Genomic DNA, 22,041 nt, shown 5'->3' on the forward strand with positions numbered 1-22,041 from the left:
GATTGGTGACCGTTCAGCCCGACGTCAGAAGTTAGTTCTGCCCAATCGGAGCGCAAGGATCCCAAAGCTGCCTTTCCATTGGGCGACATAAAGCCACAGTCTTAGCCAATGCGCGACCTTCCTTTTGGCGCTCGACAGGGTTATAAAAAGTGCTGGGCCGGCGCTGTGGCTGCGGCAGCTGCTCGCGGGGGGTTCGGGGCCGTGATGTCCGGACGCGGCAAGCAAGGCGGCAAGGCGCGCGCCAAGGCCAAGACGCGCTCGTCGCGGGCCGGCCTGCAGTTCCCGGTGGGCCGCGTGCACCGCCTGCTCCGCAAGGGCAACTACGCCGAGCGGGTGGGCGCCGGCGCGCCCGTGTACCTGGCGGCCGTGCTGGAGTACCTGACGGCCGAGATCCTGGAGCTGGCGGGCAACGCGGCGCGCGACAACAAGAAGACGCGCATCATCCCGCGCCACCTGCAGCTGGCCATCCGCAACGACGAGGAGCTCAACAAGCTGCTGGGCCGCGTCACCATCGCGCAGGGCGGCGTCCTGCCCAACATCCAGGCCGTGCTGCTGCCCAAGAAGACCGAGAGCCACCACAAGGCCAAATAAGGGAGAGTAAGGTTAGAGATGTTGCAAAACAAAGGCTCTTTTCAGAGCCATCTATAGTTTCAAAGAGAAGGCTGATACACATGATCCGCCTTTCCATGTTTTTCGTGCTGTTTCTTGGGAGAAGGAGGAGCAACTCTACTGATAATCTTAGACGTAGTCTGACCTACAGAAAGGGCAATTTGGAGATCGTCAGGGCTGAGGCTAACAGGCTCAGAAGAGTTTGTTCAAAAGTTGCAGATGGAACCAGATGGGCAAATCCCTGAGCCCACTTTAATGACGGCCCTATCAATTACTGGTTGTAAACGGCCAAAAGTAAAGCTAGAATGCAGTGACTGTTGTCCCAGGACAAATTTAGCGACCTGGGTATAGTAGAAGAGTCCTGGAAAAGGACGACTTAAGTGGCCTAACTAGACGTAATTTTCACCAGATGGTGGAATTCTTAGTGGTCATTTCCATTTTCTTCAGGATTTCATTTTGAAGGGAATTACAGTCTGATTTATTGATTAAAGATACGCAGAACTTACTGAATCCATATTGGTAAATCCTTGGTCCTATTTCCTTGGAGCACGTGTATCTACTTAATTCACTCTTACAGTAGCTCAGGACACAACAATGGATGCAACAATAGATATCTGCCTCCATTGAAATGACTTCTAGGCGGCAGAGACATAAACATACAATAGGTTAGGTGATAAGTATCCTATGAAGAAAATAGAGAAGCTGTAGAGCATAACAGGGACTCCTATTTTAGACAAAGGGTAAGTGTAGATAATTTCTTTAAAGGTATTACCTGATCAGAGGCCTATGTAAATCAAAAGAAGATGAGCAAGGTAGACATTAGGGGAGGAGAATTCCAAGTAGAGGGAACTGAAAATGCAAAGGCCTAAGACAGAAAACATGTGGCCTTTGTTGGGAACAGCCAACAGGCCCTTAAGGGTATGATGGAAAAGCAGGTGGTGGGGAGCACAATATAGACTTTGTAGGGTGAGTGAATTAATGTGTATGAGTAATCAGAAGCAATAGCAATCGTAATCTCCGAGATAATAAATTTGATAATGCCAATCAGATGTGAAAATTTATGGACTCCGACCCCCTTAAAAAAAAAGACACTATAAAAGTAGTATTAACTTTATCATGTGGTTCACAAAGATGTAGGAGCACGCAGTTTGTAATTCAATACATACAGATTTTTTTGCTACTGAATGGAAGGAAGAAATTTTCCTCTGTCCAAGTTTCTTCTAAGAATTAAATTGACATGAAACAGATTAACAGGAGAAAAAAAAAAAGTTTTATTATGTGCCTGGGAAGGCCCAGTAATGAAACTGAGACCTGAAAGAATGATCAAAGCAGGAAATTTTTATACATTTTAGACAAAGACAAAAAAAGTTGTGAGAATTTGACAGGATAAAGAAAACAGATGTTTGGGAGCCTGAATTAGTTAGGAATTCTAAGTAAAAGTTGGGCTAAGGTAGTAGATTAGTAAAGAATTAACAAGGTTTGTTTCTACAGCCTGCTTGGCTCTAAATTTCCTATCTCTGGTGATAAGGATGTCTTAGTTCTTAGCCCTGGGAAGGTACCTTGAATAGGGGAGATGTGTTTCCTGCTTTCAGGGGCCAAAGGACGGTGTGATGTCCTTGCACCTGCTGTTTCCCGAGTAGTTTCCATTCAAAATAATCACTATGCACTGTGGTACACTTTGGGGCGGCCTGCCCTGGGCCCCTACACTACTCCTAGTCTTTGCGTGCAGAAACCCTATTGACTAAAACAAGCATAAAAGGCAAGAGACCCGGGAAAAAGATTATGGTGACATAGCCATGCAGGTCAGGTTCTCTGGGAGCAGATGCCAAGGTGGAGTTTGGGGTACAAGGTGTGATTAGGGACCAAGAGCTGTGAAAGGAGGAAGAGGAGCAAGGATGGGGCAGAGGAGAATGTCAGACAGACGTGGGCGCTCTGACTCCGGGGTGGCCTACCAGCGATTCCCCAGGCTGGGCGAAAATCCCCCTGGACTAGTCTTTCTAGCCCCACTTTGCTCCACCCGGGCTGTGGGCTGCCCTGGACAAGGGTGTGACCTTGAGTGGGGTAAAGCAAAGCCGGGGGAGCTCAGCGGCTGCCCAGCTTCGGACCACAGTCACTCTGCAGTGGGGCAGCAAGTCGTCGTGGGGGGGCAGGGGGGGCGCCCTCTGGATACCACATATTTAAGTCTCTGACATACATTAACATGAATATAAAGATCAACGTTATGTCAATGATGGTATTTGAAAAACTTTTTAGCATATATAGCTAGTATTAACTACTTTCATCAGGGAATTCAAAAGGGATGTGTTTTCTTTTTAGAGAAATAATGAGAAAACCGACAGACTTTCTGAAAATCTTTAGTAACATTATATACTCCTGTAAGAAACTTAGATGCTTCCATCCTTGCAAATGGAAGGTGACATAAAACAATTATAAGGACTACGCGAGGATCTTCCACTGGCCTGCTCGCCTTCCTCCAGATCCAGCAAATCACTTCACGCATCTGCTACTGGGAAAGAATACAGCTTTGCCCCATTAGGTGAAAGCTTCGAGATGAATAGTTGAGGCCCAAACGAGAGGAGAGTGAGCCTTTAAGGAGAGGTTTAAGGGTAGAGTCCCCATGATGAGATTTGAGATTAGCGCTCTTACAAGAAGAGGAAGAAACCAGCACACCTCCCTCCCCACAGCCCACAAACAAATTACGTGAGCACACAGGGAGATGGCAACCCCTACAAGCCAGGAAACAGGTCCTGAGCAGACGCTGAGTCTGTCGGCACCTTGATCTTGTACTTCCTAGACTCCAGAACAGTGAAAAATAACTGCGTCGCTCGGTGAACTGGGGAGATTCTGGGCCCTAGGGCCTCGACCCAGCCAGACCCAAAGGAGTCCACGAAGGTTCTCTTGGGCTTGTCCTGAGAAGGAATTCAAGGACAGACATGTACACAGGGGACACGTGACAGAGGCAGGAAAGTTTATTGAAGCAAAAGTAACACTCTCAAGATATGAGAGCAAGCAGCTCAAGAGGGAAAGAGAGAGCTGTGTGCCCCAGGAGTTGGGTTTCTATCTTTTATTGACGATTGTTAACTAGGGGGCAGAATATTTATTATTTGGGGCTGAAAGCAGGGTTTCCCGCCTTTTCTTCCTCATTTGCTCAGGGCTTTCCTGTCATGGCGCCACCATCTTGGGCCTGTCTGGTGGGATCCAGCCTCTCGCGGATGCTGCCGGGACAGGCCTCTGACCTTCCCCACAGCTGCCCATGGCCTCCTCCTTGCTGGCCTCCGGGCATCCTGTTAGAGCCTCACTAACTGTCTAACATTTGTTAAGCCACCCAGCCTATCGCTTCTGGGCCTTTTGGCTAAGATCAAGTGTAGTATCTGTTCTTATCAGTTTAAGCCACTCAGCCTGTGGTATTTGTCATACCATCTCCAACTGAGGAAGACAACAAAGTACAGTGTTACTTCTTCAGTCAGATTCTCAATTTGTAAGAGATAAATCTGTAAATCAGGATATTATCTACCTCAACACACAGCCCACACATAACTGCCTTCTCTTAACTACCTGGTCTTACATACTTTGGTCTAAAGTGTGCAAAACTTGGGTGAGAAAGTTCAAAAGAAGATGTTGGAAGATTTTAGCAGGAGTATCACTATCAGATTTGCATTAACAAATACCAAATGAGAAAGAATAAAACTAGATTTAATTATTCAAGTAATGTTTACTGAAAATGGGGATCACAATACATACTTTTCCCCATGTTCCATTCTTTACCCCCTCATCGTCATACCTGTCACTAGATGGAGCTGTTGTAATGCATTGGGGATAGGGAACAATTGTAAGGTCAAATCTAATATTTAATATCAAATCAAATATTTATACCCCAAAGTAACTGCATGATTCAGATAATTAATAATGACAAAATCTCAGAAATACATGTGGTTACGGATAATGAGGATGCTTGACTAAGGACAAAAGAATATAACTTTATACCAGGCTGACTTTGTTGACATGGCTTCACTTACCAGGGAATCTCAATCCTAGGTGTGCTATTCTAAGCACCTGATAGGAGTTTTGATTATTTACAAGAATGCTTGACTGATATCTAGATCCACAACTGGCTGTTGGTATATGAATTTAAGATCCCAAGTCTTCCTTGGAATATATAAAGGAAAGTATCAAAAGAACTCTGAGGGTAAAATTGCTCGTGCAAATGAATATTGTTTGACCTATCAAAAGCTAACCTTCTATTCATGGCAGAACTGCTAAACTCATTGATATTTTTGTGGGGAAATCATTGCATCTCCTACTTTGTTTGCTTGAAAAGTTTACAAATAAAATTATCAGACCAGAACTACAAAGCACTGTCAGGGATCGGCCTGTCTGATGTGGTCTGGCCTCACCACTAAATAAATCAGAAGGCTCCCTGAACATACTGTCAGTCTCCAAAATGTCCTTTCAGTAGACCAGTTTACATAAAGAGATAATATTAGAGTTGTCCCGTCCCTCTCCTGGGGAGAAGGAGTACTGTGTTACAGTGGTCATTTCCCCCCACTCTACCCTCAAGAACTAACCCACCAGTGTTGCCAGAAGGAACTAGAAATCATGGTGAGCTGCCTCTCTTCCCCCAGGGAATCAGCTATGACGGTGCAGGGGCGCTTGATTTCAGTGTCTCACCAAGTGTGCGCTCATCTACTCTTCATCTCTTACCACCCATCCAATGTTTGCACCAAGTGGAGAGAAGTAGGAAGTTAAGTTCGCAGAAAAGATCAAGAATTCAGCTCCAGACATATTAAATGTGAAATGTCTTATCAGACATCCAGGGGAGGTACCAACCAAGAGGCTGAATATCACGTTTGGAGTTGGGGGGTAGAGGTCTTGGCTGAAATCCCAGAGTGTGGGTACAACCAGATCTAATCCCCAAGGAACTGAGAGAAGGTGGAGAACAAGACCGAACCTTGAGGACTTGAGGATGGAAGCATGAATTGGTGCATAAAACTGAGGACTGGGGGCTAAGGAAAAGGGACAAAAGTCCAGGGTGCAGGGTCCAAATGAAGAAATGTTTCCAGAGGAGGGAGCGGCCACCCGTGTCAGGCGTTGCCCGGAAGTCAAGCACGATGAGGACAATCAACTACCCGTTAGTGAAATGTGAACGTGTAAGTGGAGAGTTTGGGGAAACGCAGGCTGAAATCCATTCCCTAAAAGCAATGCGATGAAGGAAAGAAGACTGTGATGACACTTTCAGAAACTGGGAAGTGACGTCAGTTGCTCAAAGGGTATTCGGGGAGCAAGGGAACACGTCTTCCAGATGAAGGAAATAAAAGCATCTCTGAATCCTGATAGGAAAGATCCCCTAGAGATTTGTTTTTAATAATATAGGAGAGAGGGAAGAGTTGCTAGAACTATTATGCCCTTGCGTGGGAGAGAGGTTCTGAAATTTATTTCTTCTTTTTTTTTTAAGATTTTATTTATTTATTTGACAGAGACACAGCGAGAGCTGGCTGCGGGACTTGATCCCAGGATCCTGGGATCATGACCTGAGCCGAAGGCAGACGCTTAACTGACTGAGCCACCCAGGCGCCCCCTGAAATTTATTTCTCATAGAAAATACAAGAATGCCAGGAGGAGGTAAGTGCCTGGCGTTGGTGAATGTAGAGCTAGTTGGTTAGACTAGGCCAGCCTGGCTTATCCGCACGATCAGCGTGGTGACGGGTCAGGCAAGATCCTCAGAAAGGCCTTTAAGTATAAAAAGCACAAAAGAGGCTGTCCTACGGGGCTTTGCCACACCGAGAACCAGGACACACAGGATTGGCTTTCCCTTCTCCTCGGAGAGAGACACATGCAGATCAATCCAATTGCCAAAAACAGGCCAGCGGAGAATGCCGAAGGGCACGAGTGTCCACAGCAGCTTTCTAAATCAGGGGATTTAGAGGAAGCTCCTGAGGGAAGGAGAGGAAGAAGAGGGCCACCTCCAGCAGGCCTGAGCAGGCAGCAGTCCACATTCCCCTTCCTTTGGCTGAGCGGAGCTCCTGTCCTGGAGACCGGAAAAATCCCTACTTCCCTTCTGGGATCAAAAACTTCATCTGAGAAGCAGGTAATTCTTCAGCAAACCTGCCAGTGTTAGGATGGATGGCTCTGTGCAACCTAGAAGAAAAGAGACAAACTCTCAAAATTAAGCACAGCATTTTGGCTCTGCCGAGAAGCGCTATGTAGACAGCTGTTGACGTGCTTCTGAACTCCTTCGCTTGCATTTTCTGTGGATCTTTTCCTACCCGCGGCCCTAACCCCGGCATCCATCGTGCACACACCATAAAACCAGGCTTCAGTGCGTGGCCACCGGCTGTTGGGAGAAGTCGCTTTCATAAAGCGTGGAATTGCAATCTCTGTCCATCATTGATTCTGCGGCCAAGCAATATTCACGCAGAACCTGCTAAAAGTGGAGCCCGGAGCAGAACTACTGAACAGAACAGTTATTTCTTCTGGGGGCACAGTGGGGTAGGGAGGGGAGAGCAGACTGCCCGTTAATTAAAGTCACTGCAGTAAGTAATATGTCATAATGTCATAATAAGGGGCATTGAAAGAGAAGAAAAAGGGATCACGGAACAGAGAAAATACAATTTAACCTAGACTGGCAGGAATGCCTTGCGTGGAGAGGGGAGGTCAGGGGCAGCTTCCCCGATGGACTGAAGCTAGCAAATCGGACCCGGCAAAGAGCGGGCAGGTCGGCAGGGCAGGCTGCGTGGGGTGGGGTGGGGGGGGAGGTCCCGTGGAGCTTCCGGGCCGCACGGGCCGCACGCTGTTCCCTCCCGGTTCTGGCAAGCCCGTAGGCCCGAGACAGAGGCCCTAAGGCGGCCGGAGCCGGTGCGCGCAGCGCGGCCTGCGGGCTGAGGCCTCCGGGCCTCCGGCAGGTGCGCGGCTCAGGACCCGGGACCCCCGCGAGGGGCAGGACTGCGCGCCCAGCCCCCGCAGATCCTGACCACTTGGGCCACAAGTGGTTCCCGGGGAGGTTCTCTTGGAAGCAGCGCGTCTCCAGCCCGGGCCGGAGGTCGGAGCACTTTGAAAGGCGGCGGGAGCGGCCGTGGGTTCGGAGCGTGGGGGGTTCGTGAGCGCGAGGGGCCGCGAGCGTCGGCCAGGTCCCTGCGGGGACACTTCTCCCCTCTGGTCTGTCGGCCCGGAGCGAAGCCCTGGGGAGAGCAGGAGCACCAGGCGGCCCGGGGGTCGTCCGGGAAAGGCCGCCCGCCGAGGCGCGCGTTGGTGCGGGCCGCGAACGCCGGGGGCCGAGGACCGGGGCAGGCGGGGCAGGCGGGGCCCCGTGGCGCGCCGTGATGTATAGTGGTCAGGACTCTGCGCTGTGGCCGCAGCGACCTCGGTTCGAATCCGAGTCCCGGCAGGAGTCCCGGGCCCCTCGGCACGCCTCCGCCTTTTCCCGCGCGCCCGCCGACCCGGAGACGCCCTTCACCCCCTGCCCGCGCTCTCGTGGGGCTGCTTCTCCCCGCAGCCAGCCCCAGGTCCCACGGTCCTGCTGGCACCGGCTGGAAGGCCCAAGAAGAACCTGAGGTGACAGAGATGAACCTAGACGTCCTTTCCCTTTTAGCGCCAGGGAATGCGCACCCGGGTTGATGGTGGCAATCTTTCCTAGCACACGAGCCGCACAGGCCACCCGTCGGGGCTGGGCCGGTGCGGAGAAATTGTGAACCTCTGGAGGAAATGGGAAGAACTTTTGGGGGGAAACATTATGGCTCAGAAGCGTATCTAGCCTCTTCAGCTTCCAGAGCGATTTCGAAAGGGGCAGGTGGACCGGGTAAGGTGGGTGTAGAGGAGAGCCGACCTGAGGTGGGAGGGGGCTGGAAGGGGACAAGCAGACCCCCACGGAACTTCCAGAAGCCTGCTTCTCCCAGGGCACAGCGCTCTGACAACGCACAAGTCGCTTCTCATCTCCCCCTGGGCCTGCAGATATTGAAGGCCCCACAATGACTGTCTTCTGCATGAAGATCTTCCATTTCCAAAAGCCTTCCCTTCTTAAGGCTGAACTAGCCCCCATTCCTCCCCCACCGTCTGACACAGATTCTGAAACTCGCACCAGCAAACCTTCAGAGATATTGTAACTGGGCTGAAGTGGCTTATACTTTGGATGTCATCCCTCTGGTGGCCCCAGAGGTTTCATTCCACTCACAGTGTCATCCGTGGTCACCTGTATCACATCTGCTCTTTCATGTGTGTTATTTCTACTCGGTTTTCCATGGGTGAGGACAGGAATCAAGTATGTATTGACCCAGGAGGACCAGTTCCTGTCAATTCTTCTGCCACCAGGGAACAAGGAAAGTCTGATTTCAAACAGAGACAAACCCCTGAATCTTGCACACATTTTCTTCCGTTCTTCCTGGCCTGAGTCGCAGGAAGTCACAGACTATGGCCCAGAGGCTACCTCTTCATAACAGGGTTAGGGTCCTAAATCTGGCACTGAATTAACCCGTAGCACCAGGTGAGTGAGGGGGAAAAGAAGACCCATACTCTGGATTTGCTCAAAAAAGAGATAGTTTGCTTGGCATGTACCAAATGGTACTTGGCGCCAAGCACATGTCTATATTAGATGTATCAAGGTCTCTGGCTCATGAGTATATTGTGAAGCTTTGAATAAGCATCAGCCAATCTGGTACAAACTGAGCAGGGGAGTTATGTGACAAAAACTTTGCATTTTCCAGGTATCCTTTCACGAGTGCATGAATATCAGTCTGGGAGCATCGTAGACAACCTGCTGACAACCTTTGCAAAGAGAAAACTGCCCTCCTCTCTGGCATTCATGATCTGGTTTTTAAATTTCTCTGTGCCTCATCATCCTCATCTCTCAGGGGATGCTAATGAGAATGACCACTTTTTACAACTGTTCTAAAGACTTAAGGGCCTAATATGCATGATGGCACTAGCTTACTGAGCTGCAAACCAAAAACATGATCAAATAAGCCATTGTTGTTATTGTTAAAAAAGTAAATCTTATTGCTACTTCTGTGGCCGAGGGCCTTTGTGAAGCAGTGATGTTGCAAACACCCACGCAAAACTCAGCATCTTTTTTAAATGACTGCAATCTTGTGCTATTTTGATGGTAATGAGCTCATTCCCACCATGGCAGGCAGAGTTTTGTCCATCCTCAGGATTAAGGCTTACTTCAAGATTTCAGCTAGTCTATTTCTAAAGCTGATCATCGCCAAAATGTTTGCCAATAATAGGCTATCAATTTGGGGAAGGCACAGAGAGAGGTCTTGGAGAAAGGCAGATCGTAGGAAGAAGGCCACAAGTCAGGGAATCGGGAAAAGGAAAGACTGACGTCCAAGAAACGTTCTTTTACTATGAGCAGAAGTCCCTCTGCACTAGCACACTAGGCAGGGGCTTGGAGTATTCATTTCTCCCCAGTGTGCAGCGATCTGTCCGTACTCGGACCATTCTAGCATCTCCTTTATGCCAGCATGGCTGCTCGTATTTTGGAAAGCTTTTCAACAGGAGAAACGAGGGGCTTTTCCTCCAGGACCTCACAAAGAACCTCAGGAGAGAAAGCTTAAGAAGTGTATAGGTGCTGGCCGTGGGATGAGCCAGGTGGTGAGCAGAAGGTCCCGGCTCCCAGCAACAAGGTTCAGAAGCAGCCCTACACTTGGTTAAGGAATAAAACTTGGATCTTAACCTCCACAGGCCTCCAGAGGCCTTCTTACTGCTCTGTGTCCTTCTTACGGCCTTCTTAGTCTTCCCTTGAAGTGTGAGGCCCAGGGCAGGACAGACTCCTAAGGACGGAGGTTGGAAGAGGAGGGGGGCAGATCGGAGCAGATCAGGTACAGCAGTCTTAAGGAGAAGAGACAGAAGGGGTGACTCACGTGGTATCTCCCTCCTGGCTCTTGGTAGACCCAAGGCTGAGAAAGAGTTTTTAGCAATTCTCCTCCACTGCTTTAGCTAAAATATCTAAAATCTTTGCTTTTCACATTTCAGCCTGTGAGCTGCCTGTAATTCATTTTTATGTATATTTTAAAGTATGGATTTTTTCCCCGAATATGGATAATTGAGTCCACGCTACTTAATGAATAGTTGACATAGCCCTCTGCCCCGTCCTGCCACCTGGGTCAGATACGATGGTTTCATTATTTGCTTTGGTCTATATTGTGCCATCCATTCTGTTCCATTGGTTTACTTATATGCCTCTGCAAAAATACCATATATATTCATTGTTATCCTTTGCAGCACCTGTAATATTTACAAGAGGAAGCAGTTCAGGGCACCTGGGTGGCTCAGTCAGTTAAGCATCTGCCTTCCACTCAGGTCATGATCCCCAGGTCCTGGGATCGAGTCCTGCATCAGGCTCCCTGCTCAGCGGGGAGTCTGCTTCTCCCTCTGCCCCTCGCCCTGCTCATGTTTACTCTCTCTCAAATAAATAAATTTTAAAAATCTTTAAAAAAGAGAGAGAGAAAGCAGTTCTACTATCTTTTTCTTCTTTTTAAAAATGATTTAGCTTGCCAAACTCTCTAGTCCTTCCCAGTATTAGAATCTGTTGGAATTCTGATTGAACTCTCATTTAATATATATTATAATTTTATTTTATTTTTTTAAAGATTTTATTTATTTATTTGACAGAGACAGTGAGAGCAGGAACACAAGCAGGGGGAGTGGGAGAGGGAGAAGCAGGCCTCCCGCTGAGCAGGGAGCCCGATGTGGGACTCGATCCCAGGACTCTGGGATCGTGACCTGAGCCGAAGGCAGCTGCTTAACGACTGAGCCACCCAGGCGCCCTATATTATAATTTTAAAGAAACTTTGCATTATTTTATAAAGCTCTTGCTCTCATTAATATGGTGTATCTCTATATTTACTTGAGCAGTTTTTGATCTTTCCATATTTCATAACTCTTCCTGTGTAAATATCATACATAATTTGTCAGATTAATTCTTAGGTATAATTTTTCAAGCCTTATTTTCTATATGCTTCTGAATTAAAATTATGAACAGTATCTAGCAAATGTGCTAAACTCATTTATTGATTTTAAACGCCTATCGATTCTCTGTTTTCTCTATAGATATCATATCATCTGCAACTAATGGTTCCTTATTTATTCCTTTTTATTCCTTATCTATTCCTTTCCAATTTTAAATCGTCCTAACAGACTATGAATTCTCCTCCCACGTGGGGTGAGTAATGTTATTTTTATTTGCACAGTTTTCAATAGATCTTATTATTTCAACCCCAAATTCATCCCCCAGTTATTGAAATCTCTTTTCAGGATGTCTACCCACATCCAAGTTGCTCTCCACTTTTCATCTCCTTGAGTTGTCTTCCCCAGACATTCCTGACCTCTTGCAGTCTGGCTCCCTGTGAATACATGAGGCTCCTGTCATCTTGGCCCATCCCTTGTTCGTCTCTTATGCTGTATTTACATCTCATACTTTCTGTGTCTCAAGTCTCCCTATTTCTCAATTGACATTTCATTTTTACAGAGATCCTGGGGAAGGGAGTACTAAAGGTAAATTTTACAAAGCCAAGTACATTTGAAAATGTCTCTCTTTTATGTTCATACTTGATAGATACTGGGGTTTCACATTGAATCTAGGGTGGATTTCATCTTCTTTAAGATTGGAAACCATTGCTTCATTGTCTTCTAGCTTTCAATGTCAACCTTGAAAAATCAGCTGTTCTGTTAACTGATCCTTTTTGTGACTTGTGTTCCCCCCAAAACACACCCAGAAGATTTTATGTTCTTTTCTGTTTGCTTGGTAGTCAAGGATCGGACTATTTTTATCCTTTTGACTGAATATTCAGCGATCCCTGACTGCCTAGAAATTTTTTTTTTTTAGGGTTGTGATATGTACCTGATTTTTCGAAGTTTATCTTCCTTGCATTTTCCCTATTATTTATTTTTAGAAGTAATATTTAGCTATAACACATCCTCATCTTTTCCTCAAGTATAATTTTTTTCTCTCCTTCAGCACTATGTTTTTGCTTGATATTCCAGAATATCCCACACTTTCTGATCTACTTGTTGAATTTTTCATTTCTGATCATATATTTTTGTTTGACAGGAGCCTCTTTCCTTGCGTAGAGGATACACCTGTTGTTTGGGTACTCAACGCTGTGTCCCACCTCTCTGCGCACCTCAGTGTATTCTCAGCATTGTGCCATCGACCCAGCCCTTATCCCTCAAGTTGCTTTTTGTTTCTGTGTTCTTAGTACCTTTCTGTAATACAGTCTTCAAATATGTGACAATTCTGACTTTTCTGTTCCCAGCCAAGAGCAGGACACTGGACAGGTGACTGGCAGCTCGGGCCCTTCGACGGCACGGGTTCCCCGGGCGGGGAAGCGGCCCTGAAGAGGCCCGGCAGGCTCGGGGCGGGGGGCCGAGGTCTCGGCGGACGGGCCCAGTGCAGCGCCCCCAGCCCGGCCCCTGTGCGGAGCCCCGACCCGGCCCGGCTGCGCCGCCTGACCCGCACCCCATCCCCGCCGCGCGCCCGCGCGGACAGTCGCGGGAAGCCCCGCAGGGCCGCGTCTCGAGCACGCAGGCGTCCCTCGGGCCTGCCGGTGGCCGCACGCGGCGGGGACAAGGCTGCTCCGTGACGACAGCCCGCGGCTGAGCGGCGTAGGAGGAGCGTGTCCTGAACGGCCGCAAGCCGGTGTCTCCGCGCTCTCAGCCTAGACTTAAAAGGGGGGGGGGGGGGAAGCGCTGGAAATAAAACCCGGAGCAGCCCCGCCGCTTGCCTTCGAGCAGGGGCGGAAAAGGGAGCGCGCCGCCGCTGGTTCCACTGGGGATCGAACCCAGGACCTTCTGCGTGTAAAGCAGACGTGATAACCACTACACTATGGAACCGCAAGCTGCCGGGCGCCCGCCTGTCCCCGGTACAAACACGTCGGGAACTGTCTCGTCATCGCACCGAAAGGCGCCTGTCCCCGCACGGGGGTTACGGCGTCCCGGCGCGCGCACGAGCCCGGAGCGCCTCAGGCCGAGCCATCCGTGGACGCGCGAGGAAAACCCCGGGAAGCCGCCGTGTGGACGCGCCCCCTGAACGCTTCTGGACTGGCCCGCGGTCACCCCTCCGCGAGCCCAGGGATTCGGGGCGCCTCGCACGCGCCACGCGCCACGCCCCGCGCAGGTGCTGCGGTCGGACCCCCGCGGGCTCGCACCTTCCCCCGACGTCCCCGCGAGGACCGGCCGCGCGGTGACCGCGTCGTTAGGTCGGGGAAATTACAGACCAAGCGAGCAGCACGGTCCTGACCTTCATTTGCGACTGGGTCAGAGCTGGGATTACGCTGAGGACGTTTATGCGTCACGATGGGACACAAATCCATGTTTTCAACTATCGGGGTTCAGAGCATGCCACCCCAAAATATGCATCGCTGGCATATTGGTTATTTTGAGTTAAAGGCACTTGAAAAACAGCAGGTGGAAGAAAGAGAACTCTTGACCTTCCTTTTTCTTCCTGAAAGCAAGGCGTAGAACACCCCGTAAGGGAGCCCTCCCTGCCCCGGAGGAAGGAAGCCTTCTTATCGCCGGAGCCAGGGCGTCCAGGCCAAGAGAAACTACCAAAACCCCGGCTAAACTAACCCTTATCTTCCTAGTCACTTGGCCACGGTTAACTGCCCTCCCCACAACCCCTTTGTCTTGTCCCATTTTCACACTGTTGGCCCAACCTAGTATGTAGGCCAGGGGCTCTGCTTCTTGGAGCCTTTTTTTTCTTGTGAGGGCCCCCACGTCCATGTAAAACTGACTTCCTGAAATGTGTGTGTTTTTTCCTATTAATCTGTTTTATGTCCGTTTAATTCTTAGGCCCAGCCAGAAACCCTAAAAGCATAGAAGAGAAATTTTAGCTCACTTACACAGTCTCTGTTTCCTCCTTCCTGGGACACAGTATGGGTCTGAGGGTCTCCTTCAAACTCTGGGCCCTGCTCTCCAGAGCCTTAGGGAAGAGTTAGGAGCTGAAAGTCAAGTCACTGGTGAGCACCACTAGGCCGAGGAGGTTGTTTGTGGGCCACATAATCCTTCTGTGTCGCCCGAGGTCTTCTCACTTCACATTTTAGCTTAGGATAAAATTCCAGTAGACTTAGAAACTGATGGACTTGGGCAGTTATGCCAAATCCATGGTAGGCTAAGACCATGGTAGAAAGATCCAATCATGTACCTAGTAAACACTGCCTTGTAGGATTAGTTTCCCAAACTCTGGTGGTAAGGTACAGGATTCTAGGAGAGAGAAATATAATCAAATTTCCTGAGTGCAAAATAGAAATTCATAGGTTTTCTGGAACCAACAAGAGGGGTTTCCAGTTCCTATTGAAGAGGACAAATGAGAAGATTATTTGCCACAAGCAAGGATTCGACTCATGCAAACCTTAAGTTCAGCATCTTGCCCACTCGTGCATCCCAGCAACTTAGAATCTGTATTCTCGTATCTTTTTCTTGTAAGAACAGTTTGGGAAACCTAGGATTGACCTTATAGGTCCGTGAAACATAGGCCCAGGATTACAAGAACATAAACAAAAAAATCTATGGAAGATTATCTGATGGGAAATTCATAAAATATAATTCAAACAACTGTTTTATTAAAATATATTCTTTCCATGCTATGACGTGTACAGGGTATTAGGAAATAACTGGATTCTTCCTGACCTTGCAGATAAATATTCTAACAGGAAAAATGCATGATTTTATTAAATACCTAACTTCATGAAAATATGAAGAGGCTAAGATAAAGGACACCACACAAGCAATCACACATCTTGGAGATCCTTACCAAACCAAAGCTTTGAGAACCAGAAGACACAGTTCTAATAGATTGTCATATAAAAAACCAGTACACTTATCTAGAGTACTAGATGGATCAATGTCTCAAATCTGAAAAAGAAAATCTACACATCTTTTGTTTTTTTAGAGAGGACATTTTTTAACTTAGTAACAGAGAAAGACCTCTGAAGCATAACCTCAAAAATACAAACCATGGGGTGAAAATCAAGGATCTGTCATTAAGTTCCTCCACTGACAAGTCAACAGACAGGTAACACATTGGGAGATGATTTTGCAAGATCTAAAATTCACAGTAGCCCAATAACCACAATACACAGTATCCCCCCCGCCCCGTGCATCAGTGTGAAAGACACACCAACCTCAATAAGAACATAGGCAAATTATAAGAAAAGAGTCAATGTCCTAAGATGCAGGGCCAGAAGCTAACATATAAACAGATGCTCAGAATCTTTAGAAGGCATAAATGCAAATTAAAAAAAAAATGATGAGATTCATTACGCTATGCATATTAGATTACAAAGTAGAAAGCTGAATAGTGTCGAGCGTGGACAAGAATAATGGGGCATACACAGCTGGTGGAGTGTGGACTGGAGAATAGACTGGGATTAGTTAGTCATTCTGCTCCTACAACCCAATGAAATTCTCAAACACGGACATAAAGGGGGTGGAGGAAAAGCTGGTGTAATTTGGACTCGGGGGACAGTGGAGGCAACCTGTGAGTCCACCACTGGGACAGAAGAGAGAAAACACATCGTGAGCGCCCACCAAGGCATTTTATATAGCGGTTAGAAGCCACGATTTAGGTAGACAGGGCAATTTTGATGGATCTTAAAGTCATGATGTTTTTAAAAGACACAAAAATATATAATACACCATTTATGTAAATTTATTATATATGTGCACACAATGTCAACTTTACAAAAAATACATATTGAAATGATGTACAATAAACAAATTAGCTTATATAAGGAGAGGCGTGGCAGCAGGACCTTGGGACAAAGGGAATGCATAAACCTTGAAGTGTTGTAAGAAAGGGCAAAGAGGTCAGATACAGGGTAGACTGGAAAAGCCGGAGATGTCCAGAGGAAAGCGGGTAACAGAGGATCTGCCCCAAGGAAATCTCCCACGTGCTTTCTCACCCCGCCAGGGTCTTGCCCTCTGTGGCTGCCCAGTGAATGCGTAGCCGTCACGACTCATAGAGCACAAAGTGGGTATCTAACAGCGCAGGATGATGGTCCCACCTGGTCTTCTCCACGCTGAGCTGCATTCAGGCTACACCCGCCACGACCCCTCCTGCTTTTCCCAACACCTGCGGCAGAACTTGTCAGAGGAGAGGTCATGTGACTGGACTAAGCCCCTCCCTGTGCCCAGCCCAGATCCCACGGGCATCCCGGGGGGGGGGGGGGGGGTTAGTTATCACATCGTACCCCAGTTTTCTCCTGACTTCTCTGTACCCTCCACTCAGTTTTTCTGTCTTGATGAAGACAGAGATCAAGTCAGTTTTAACCCAGCGGGTCAATGAACAGAACCAGACTGTGCCTAAAGTCGTTTCCTCCTGCGGAACTCCGCGCTGAGCAACACATCGTGCGGGGCTCCAACCCGTCTTTGAAAGAAAGGGCCTGACATTGCCCGGTTTGGGCAAGTTGGAAGCGGGGTGGCCGAAAATCTCTGCATCAGTGTGTCCTCATCTCGGCCAAATTAGATAAAATGGAAGGAAGCAGAATAGTCTTGTTCAAATGCAATAAATTAGCTCAGAAGGTAGCACTGTGGGTTTGTAACCTGGTGGTAGTGGGATTAGTTCTCATTGTTTGTTTGCGGGGGGGGTAGGTGTTAGGGCAAATTGTTTACACTTGTTTTCTTGACCGCCCTCTAGAATACAAATTCTATAAGGAAGGAAAGTTTGTTTATTTGTTGTTCACTGTTCTATCTTCGATACCTAGAAAAGTACCTGACATACATTACCTACTCAACATTTGTGGACAAAATGAATGAATTAAAGCAGAAACAAAATTAAAAGGTGCTGCAATATCCAATATTTCCTCTAGATGGCGATAGTCGCCATGAAATGGGAATGTAACCCAATTTTTTTTTTTAATTTGAAATTTTTAAAACCTTGCATTGAAGAATGCATTTTTTAAATGTTGAAGTTTCTGTCTTAGTAAAAGCTCAGAAACACAGATACCTTCTCTGTCACAAAATCAAATAAATTTCTGACAAATTGCTACATTTCACAGAAAATGGTATAAATATGATATAACTGAACATAAATGCAAAAAGGGGCTCCGTGGCTTAGCTGGTCAAAGCGCCTGTCTAGTAAACAGGAGATCCTGGGTTCGAATCCCAGCGGGGCCTTCTTTGTTTCGTTTTCTATTTTCAGCAGTGTCGTTGCCTTGGAATATGTTGGAGTCGCCTTGAAGAATGTATATGGCAGGTAGAGCCTATGTTCAATTGTTATTCCAGCTGAGGAGAGTCTCTTGCTAGGTGGTTGCATCACATGATGAGGGACTGGGATGAAGGGAAAATGAGTCACATTTCCATAGCTGATCAAAGCGATGGCTTTGCTGATGACAGGTAAGACCAGGTTAGGAACCGAGCACCAGTTATCTTGCAGTAGGTGATAGAAAGCAACATCTCACATTCTGTCTTGGAAGTTCAGTCTCCAAACCTCTAAATCTGTGACGGCCAATATTTTCAGCTACATGACAGAGTTTGGTTGTCAGTGTCAGATGAGGAATTAATAAGCCATGGCATCCGGTTTGTCAGACTCATAGTTTATGAGGACAAGTAAGAGAGCATGGGGGACATTTACACTCTCACCATTCTGGTTTGGGCAACCCTAAGAACTGTCATCTTTGTGCATCTGAGTGTAAGGGGCAAGACCGGAGCTCAATGACCTTTTGAAGAAATAAAACATAAGCTAAGCTAAAAGGCCTGGGTAGCACTGGCCTACGCTCTGGGCTTTTCCGTCTTGTACAAAGAGATTTCAAAGGTTATGACTGGAGCTCCTTGAGAGTCACTGTCTTTCACCTGGTCCTGCCCCGTGCCTGAAATCCCACTTACACTCCACAGTAAACCTGGTTTCATCTTCCTTTTATTCCTAGCAGTTCTGCCCCTCCCAACTTTCAAAGGAATGTGAACAAAAACATGGCGGTGAAGGGTAGCAGATGATAGCACCCCAAAATCTGCCACTTTGGCATATGGATTACTGCGAGCTGAAAGCAAGTGAGAAGAAGCAGATTCCCCAAAAGTTCTCTGCCCTCCCCCTACCTGCCTAGAAGCAGGACAGATGTTTACAAAGAGGTCCCTTCTTCCCTCTCTACCGGGAAAGACAAAGGTTACTCCCCAGAGACAACTTTAGAGCCTATCAGCCTGGCAATGAAGTCAGAAACTTCACTAACTAGCTTCTATCTTTGCCCTTGGCCCGAATCTGCCTTCCCTTTGTTACATCATCTCAGGGCGCGTTTATTGTCCTTTGGTAAAGATGCTGTAGGAGCTGGACTTCTGAGCCAACTCGACAGTTACTCATCTTTCCCCGGATGTCTCCCTCCTATACCTGGAATAAGCGTGTTAACAAAATTCAGTTTGTTTTCCCCTTCTTAATCTTTCCTTACAGGGGTCTCAGCGAAGATTTCAGAAAGGCAGAAGGGAGATGTCTTTCCTCCCCCGTCAGTTACAAGCCTCATGTAACTTTCATATTGCAGTATTCTCTCTTTGCAGAAACTAAATCCAGGGAAGGTTGAAAATACCATTAGACCTACCGATCATATATTAAAGTGTTATTCCTGCCCTCTACCCACCAAAAACTCCGTCAGGGAGGAACAGACATGCTCAGGTACCTGTCAATCCTTGTCTGAATCATGAAGTGGGACAACCAGGAGCCAAACCTGCCTGCAGAACACTGTTGGTTGCCCCCAACTCACAACAGATTAAAGGGAGGCTTCTCCACTGTTAATATCATCATTAATATATCCCCAGACCCCCCTCACAGCCTGGGTGCTGGACAAGGAAGTTGAATCCTCTCTCCTATGTCTTTTGCCAAACTTAGGAAGAGAAGGAGGAAGGAAGTCAGGAGGAAGGACAGAAGATGAGACAGAACATACATTTTAAATTTTACAAGATAACGGATTCAGTGAAGATTTTTTTATTATTATTATAGTGGGCTGACATGAAATCTTCTTAGAAAGATAATGATTAAAAAAATTCAAGAAAGCAAGGCAGGCAGATCAAAATAAACAAATAAAAAGGCTGCACACGAAAGGAAAAATGTTTGAAAATAAGGATATCTGGCAGTTTATAAGTAGTTGCCTTGGGTTTTAACAGATTTATAAATCAAATCCTGAAATATGGTTGTTAATGGTTGGTTTGTTTATCTATTTATTTACATGCTGGAACTGGCTGAATATTTCTCTTACATCTCAAGAGCCTCCTGTTCCTTGTTTTCATGCTTCGATGGGCCAGTCCACTCACCTGGGGGAACAGTTGGAAGTTTGGTATTTCAGGGTCCTTTACGCTGGAAAACTGCTGTTGAGAAACACTGTAAACAACTGGACAAACTATGCCTCAGAGGTTTAAGTATCTAAAATACAAACTTGGAATGTTTGTTCCATTACAAACAATTCCAACACAAATGTTTACAATCCCTACTTATTAACTCATTTGAAGTTAACAAAGTGGAACACAATCCATGTTGATAACAGCTTGGTAATAGTATGAAATTAGTTCCAACCTTGTGGATTCCTGGAGCCAGTCCTGAAATACAGTGTCAAAGTGTTCCAGGATGGGGGAGAGCATAACGAAGGACAGAATTTGAAAATTAAGTTTATTTATCCTCATTTATAATACCTGAGTTTGAAAAGCCATGAACTGTATTAAAATCTAGGAAAGTTTGCTTCATTTTGATGTGTTTGTTTCTTTGGTTTACCGCTTCTTGCCTTCCCCTATAATATGACAGGGTCCCTTTTGGTTTTCCCTTGTGTCATCTTCTTGGAGAGCAAATATTCTGTATTTTAGAGAATACCCTTTTATAGTTTATGCTGACTGTGCTGTCTTTAATTATTGAAGACAACAAAGGTTTCTCACATAGGAATGAGCTACAGGTCTTTACACTCATGTTACCTTCTATGCTTATTTTAAAATGTTTTACTGTAACTTTGAAACAAGTAGCCAAATATTTTCCCCAGCAATCATAATCTGATTCCTCTCCTAAGTGTTCAAATGTCCTGAGAGCTTTTAATTTTTATCTTCCCCAAATCAAATCCTAAATGTACAATAAAACTTTCAAGATATCTTTTCCACCTACAACTGTCTTTGAGACTTCCCAGGAGGTACCTGGAAAATCATAAAGGTTTGTTCTTTCACTCTGCAAAAAAGAGAGATGCTGGAAAGAACCAGGGCTATTTGATGTGTTACTATTGATGAGTTGCACAGGAAGAGTTGAAAATCAGAAGAAGGAGAAGAAGGAGGAAGGAGAAGAGGAGAAAGGCTTAGTCTTCCCTAAGTCAAATTTGCATGGGTAAAATGTTAATATAAGTATTTCAGAAATTGTACACTGAATGGGAAATTCCTGGGGATTTATCAGTGCTCTTACTGTACATGAGATATTTCTATCAACATATAAAATCCTGGTGTTGTTTTGTCTGATAGTAGACAACAGGGGTAGAATGCAATCAGGCATAATCCCAGCTATTTTTTTTTATGTTAACTCGGTCGCAACTTTATTTCTTTAATTTGAATCTAGCATCTTCTGGGCTACTGAGTTTTAATTGAGGACTTACCACAGTTATTAATTATTAACAAGTCTTATTAATGTATAGATATGTAGAACCCACTCCAGACTTACCAAGCCTCTTTGCTTCATACTGTTGACATAGTCTTGGTATATTCTTACTATGTGACTTGTATATGTGTGGCCTATGCTGTCTCAGGATTATCATATGTCCATTTCAAGGCTTTCTCTCTGTGGAAATTATGTTCATCCACTTCTATAAACTAAATGCAGTGTTTTTTAATCTTCTTTGAAAATATGAAGGTCATAATGTCTACAACTATTTTGTCTAGAACTTATTTTGGATTGGCTTTGTTATCTTGTTTTGCATGCCACAGAAACAACCAAAATTCCTTGTTAGTGGCATTATTCTTATCATGAATTCTCATCAGCCCTTTTGCCTTGGAGAATTATAAGTAATAAATCAATCACAACCATTTAAAATCTTTTGTCATCTCTCTATATAGTTATTTTGTTGGGAAAGCACTTGCAATCAGCTTCATCTTCAACAAAGAAAGACCATCTCAGAGCTTCGTAGGAAAAGATGACTATACCAGATACGCTTGATTACAGACCCTGGATGGCTTGGATTCAACAACTTTAAGACCATAACCATTCTACTGAGTCTGGATTTCCAGAATTCTGCTCAAGAAGCTCATGGGTTCATGAAACTGTTTTGGGGAAATAAAATGACTCAGCCAGCAGAAAGATGCTTCCTTTTCGATAGAAGAGAGAGAAGACACTTTATGAAGTATTAGCGTTTTTACATGTATATAAAGTAGCGTCAAAGTGACAACAAAATTATGATACAATCTGACTCATTGTTTACAGCAAAGCTGAAGAAAGAATACTGACTTCTCCTTATCTCCTTGAGAAGCAAAGTGCTGCACCTTGTGAGTCTCCCGTCAATCTCCTGA

The 22,041-nt window shown here is 46.2% G+C and overlaps 1 protein-coding gene and 4 non-coding genes across 5 annotated transcripts; 4 read left to right on the top strand and 1 right to left on the bottom strand.

Annotated features, from left to right (window-relative positions):
* Positions 1-181: 181 nt before the first annotated feature.
* On the top strand, positions 182-610 carry LOC116628644 (histone H2A type 1-E-like). Its single transcript, XM_032399009.1, has one exon. It carries the CDS (start codon positions 205-207, stop codon positions 589-591), a length of 387 nt encoding a protein of 128 aa, XP_032254900.1. The 5' UTR covers positions 182-204; the 3' UTR covers positions 592-610.
* Positions 611-3,941: 3,331 nt separating this feature from the next.
* Positions 3,942-4,128, top strand: LOC116628665. Its single transcript, XR_004298657.1, has one exon. It is a non-coding gene; the product is annotated as a U2 spliceosomal RNA (small nuclear RNA).
* Positions 4,129-7,919: 3,791 nt separating this feature from the next.
* On the top strand, positions 7,920-7,990 carry TRNAH-GUG. Its single transcript has one exon. It is a non-coding gene; the product is annotated as a tRNA-His (tRNA).
* A 5,368-nt stretch (positions 7,991-13,358) lies between these two features.
* Positions 13,359-13,431, bottom strand: TRNAV-UAC. The gene has a single exon. It is a non-coding gene; the product is annotated as a tRNA-Val (tRNA).
* A 4,207-nt stretch (positions 13,432-17,638) lies between these two features.
* TRNAT-AGU lies at positions 17,639-17,712 on the top strand. Its single transcript has one exon. It is a non-coding gene; the product is annotated as a tRNA-Thr (tRNA).
* The last annotated feature ends 4,329 nt before the right edge of the window (positions 17,713-22,041 follow it).

Source organism: Phoca vitulina, unplaced genomic scaffold (genome assembly GCF_004348235.1).
Source record: "Phoca vitulina isolate PV1807 unplaced genomic scaffold, GSC_HSeal_1.0 scaffold125, whole genome shotgun sequence".
NCBI lineage: Eukaryota > Metazoa > Chordata > Mammalia > Carnivora > Phocidae > Phoca > Phoca vitulina.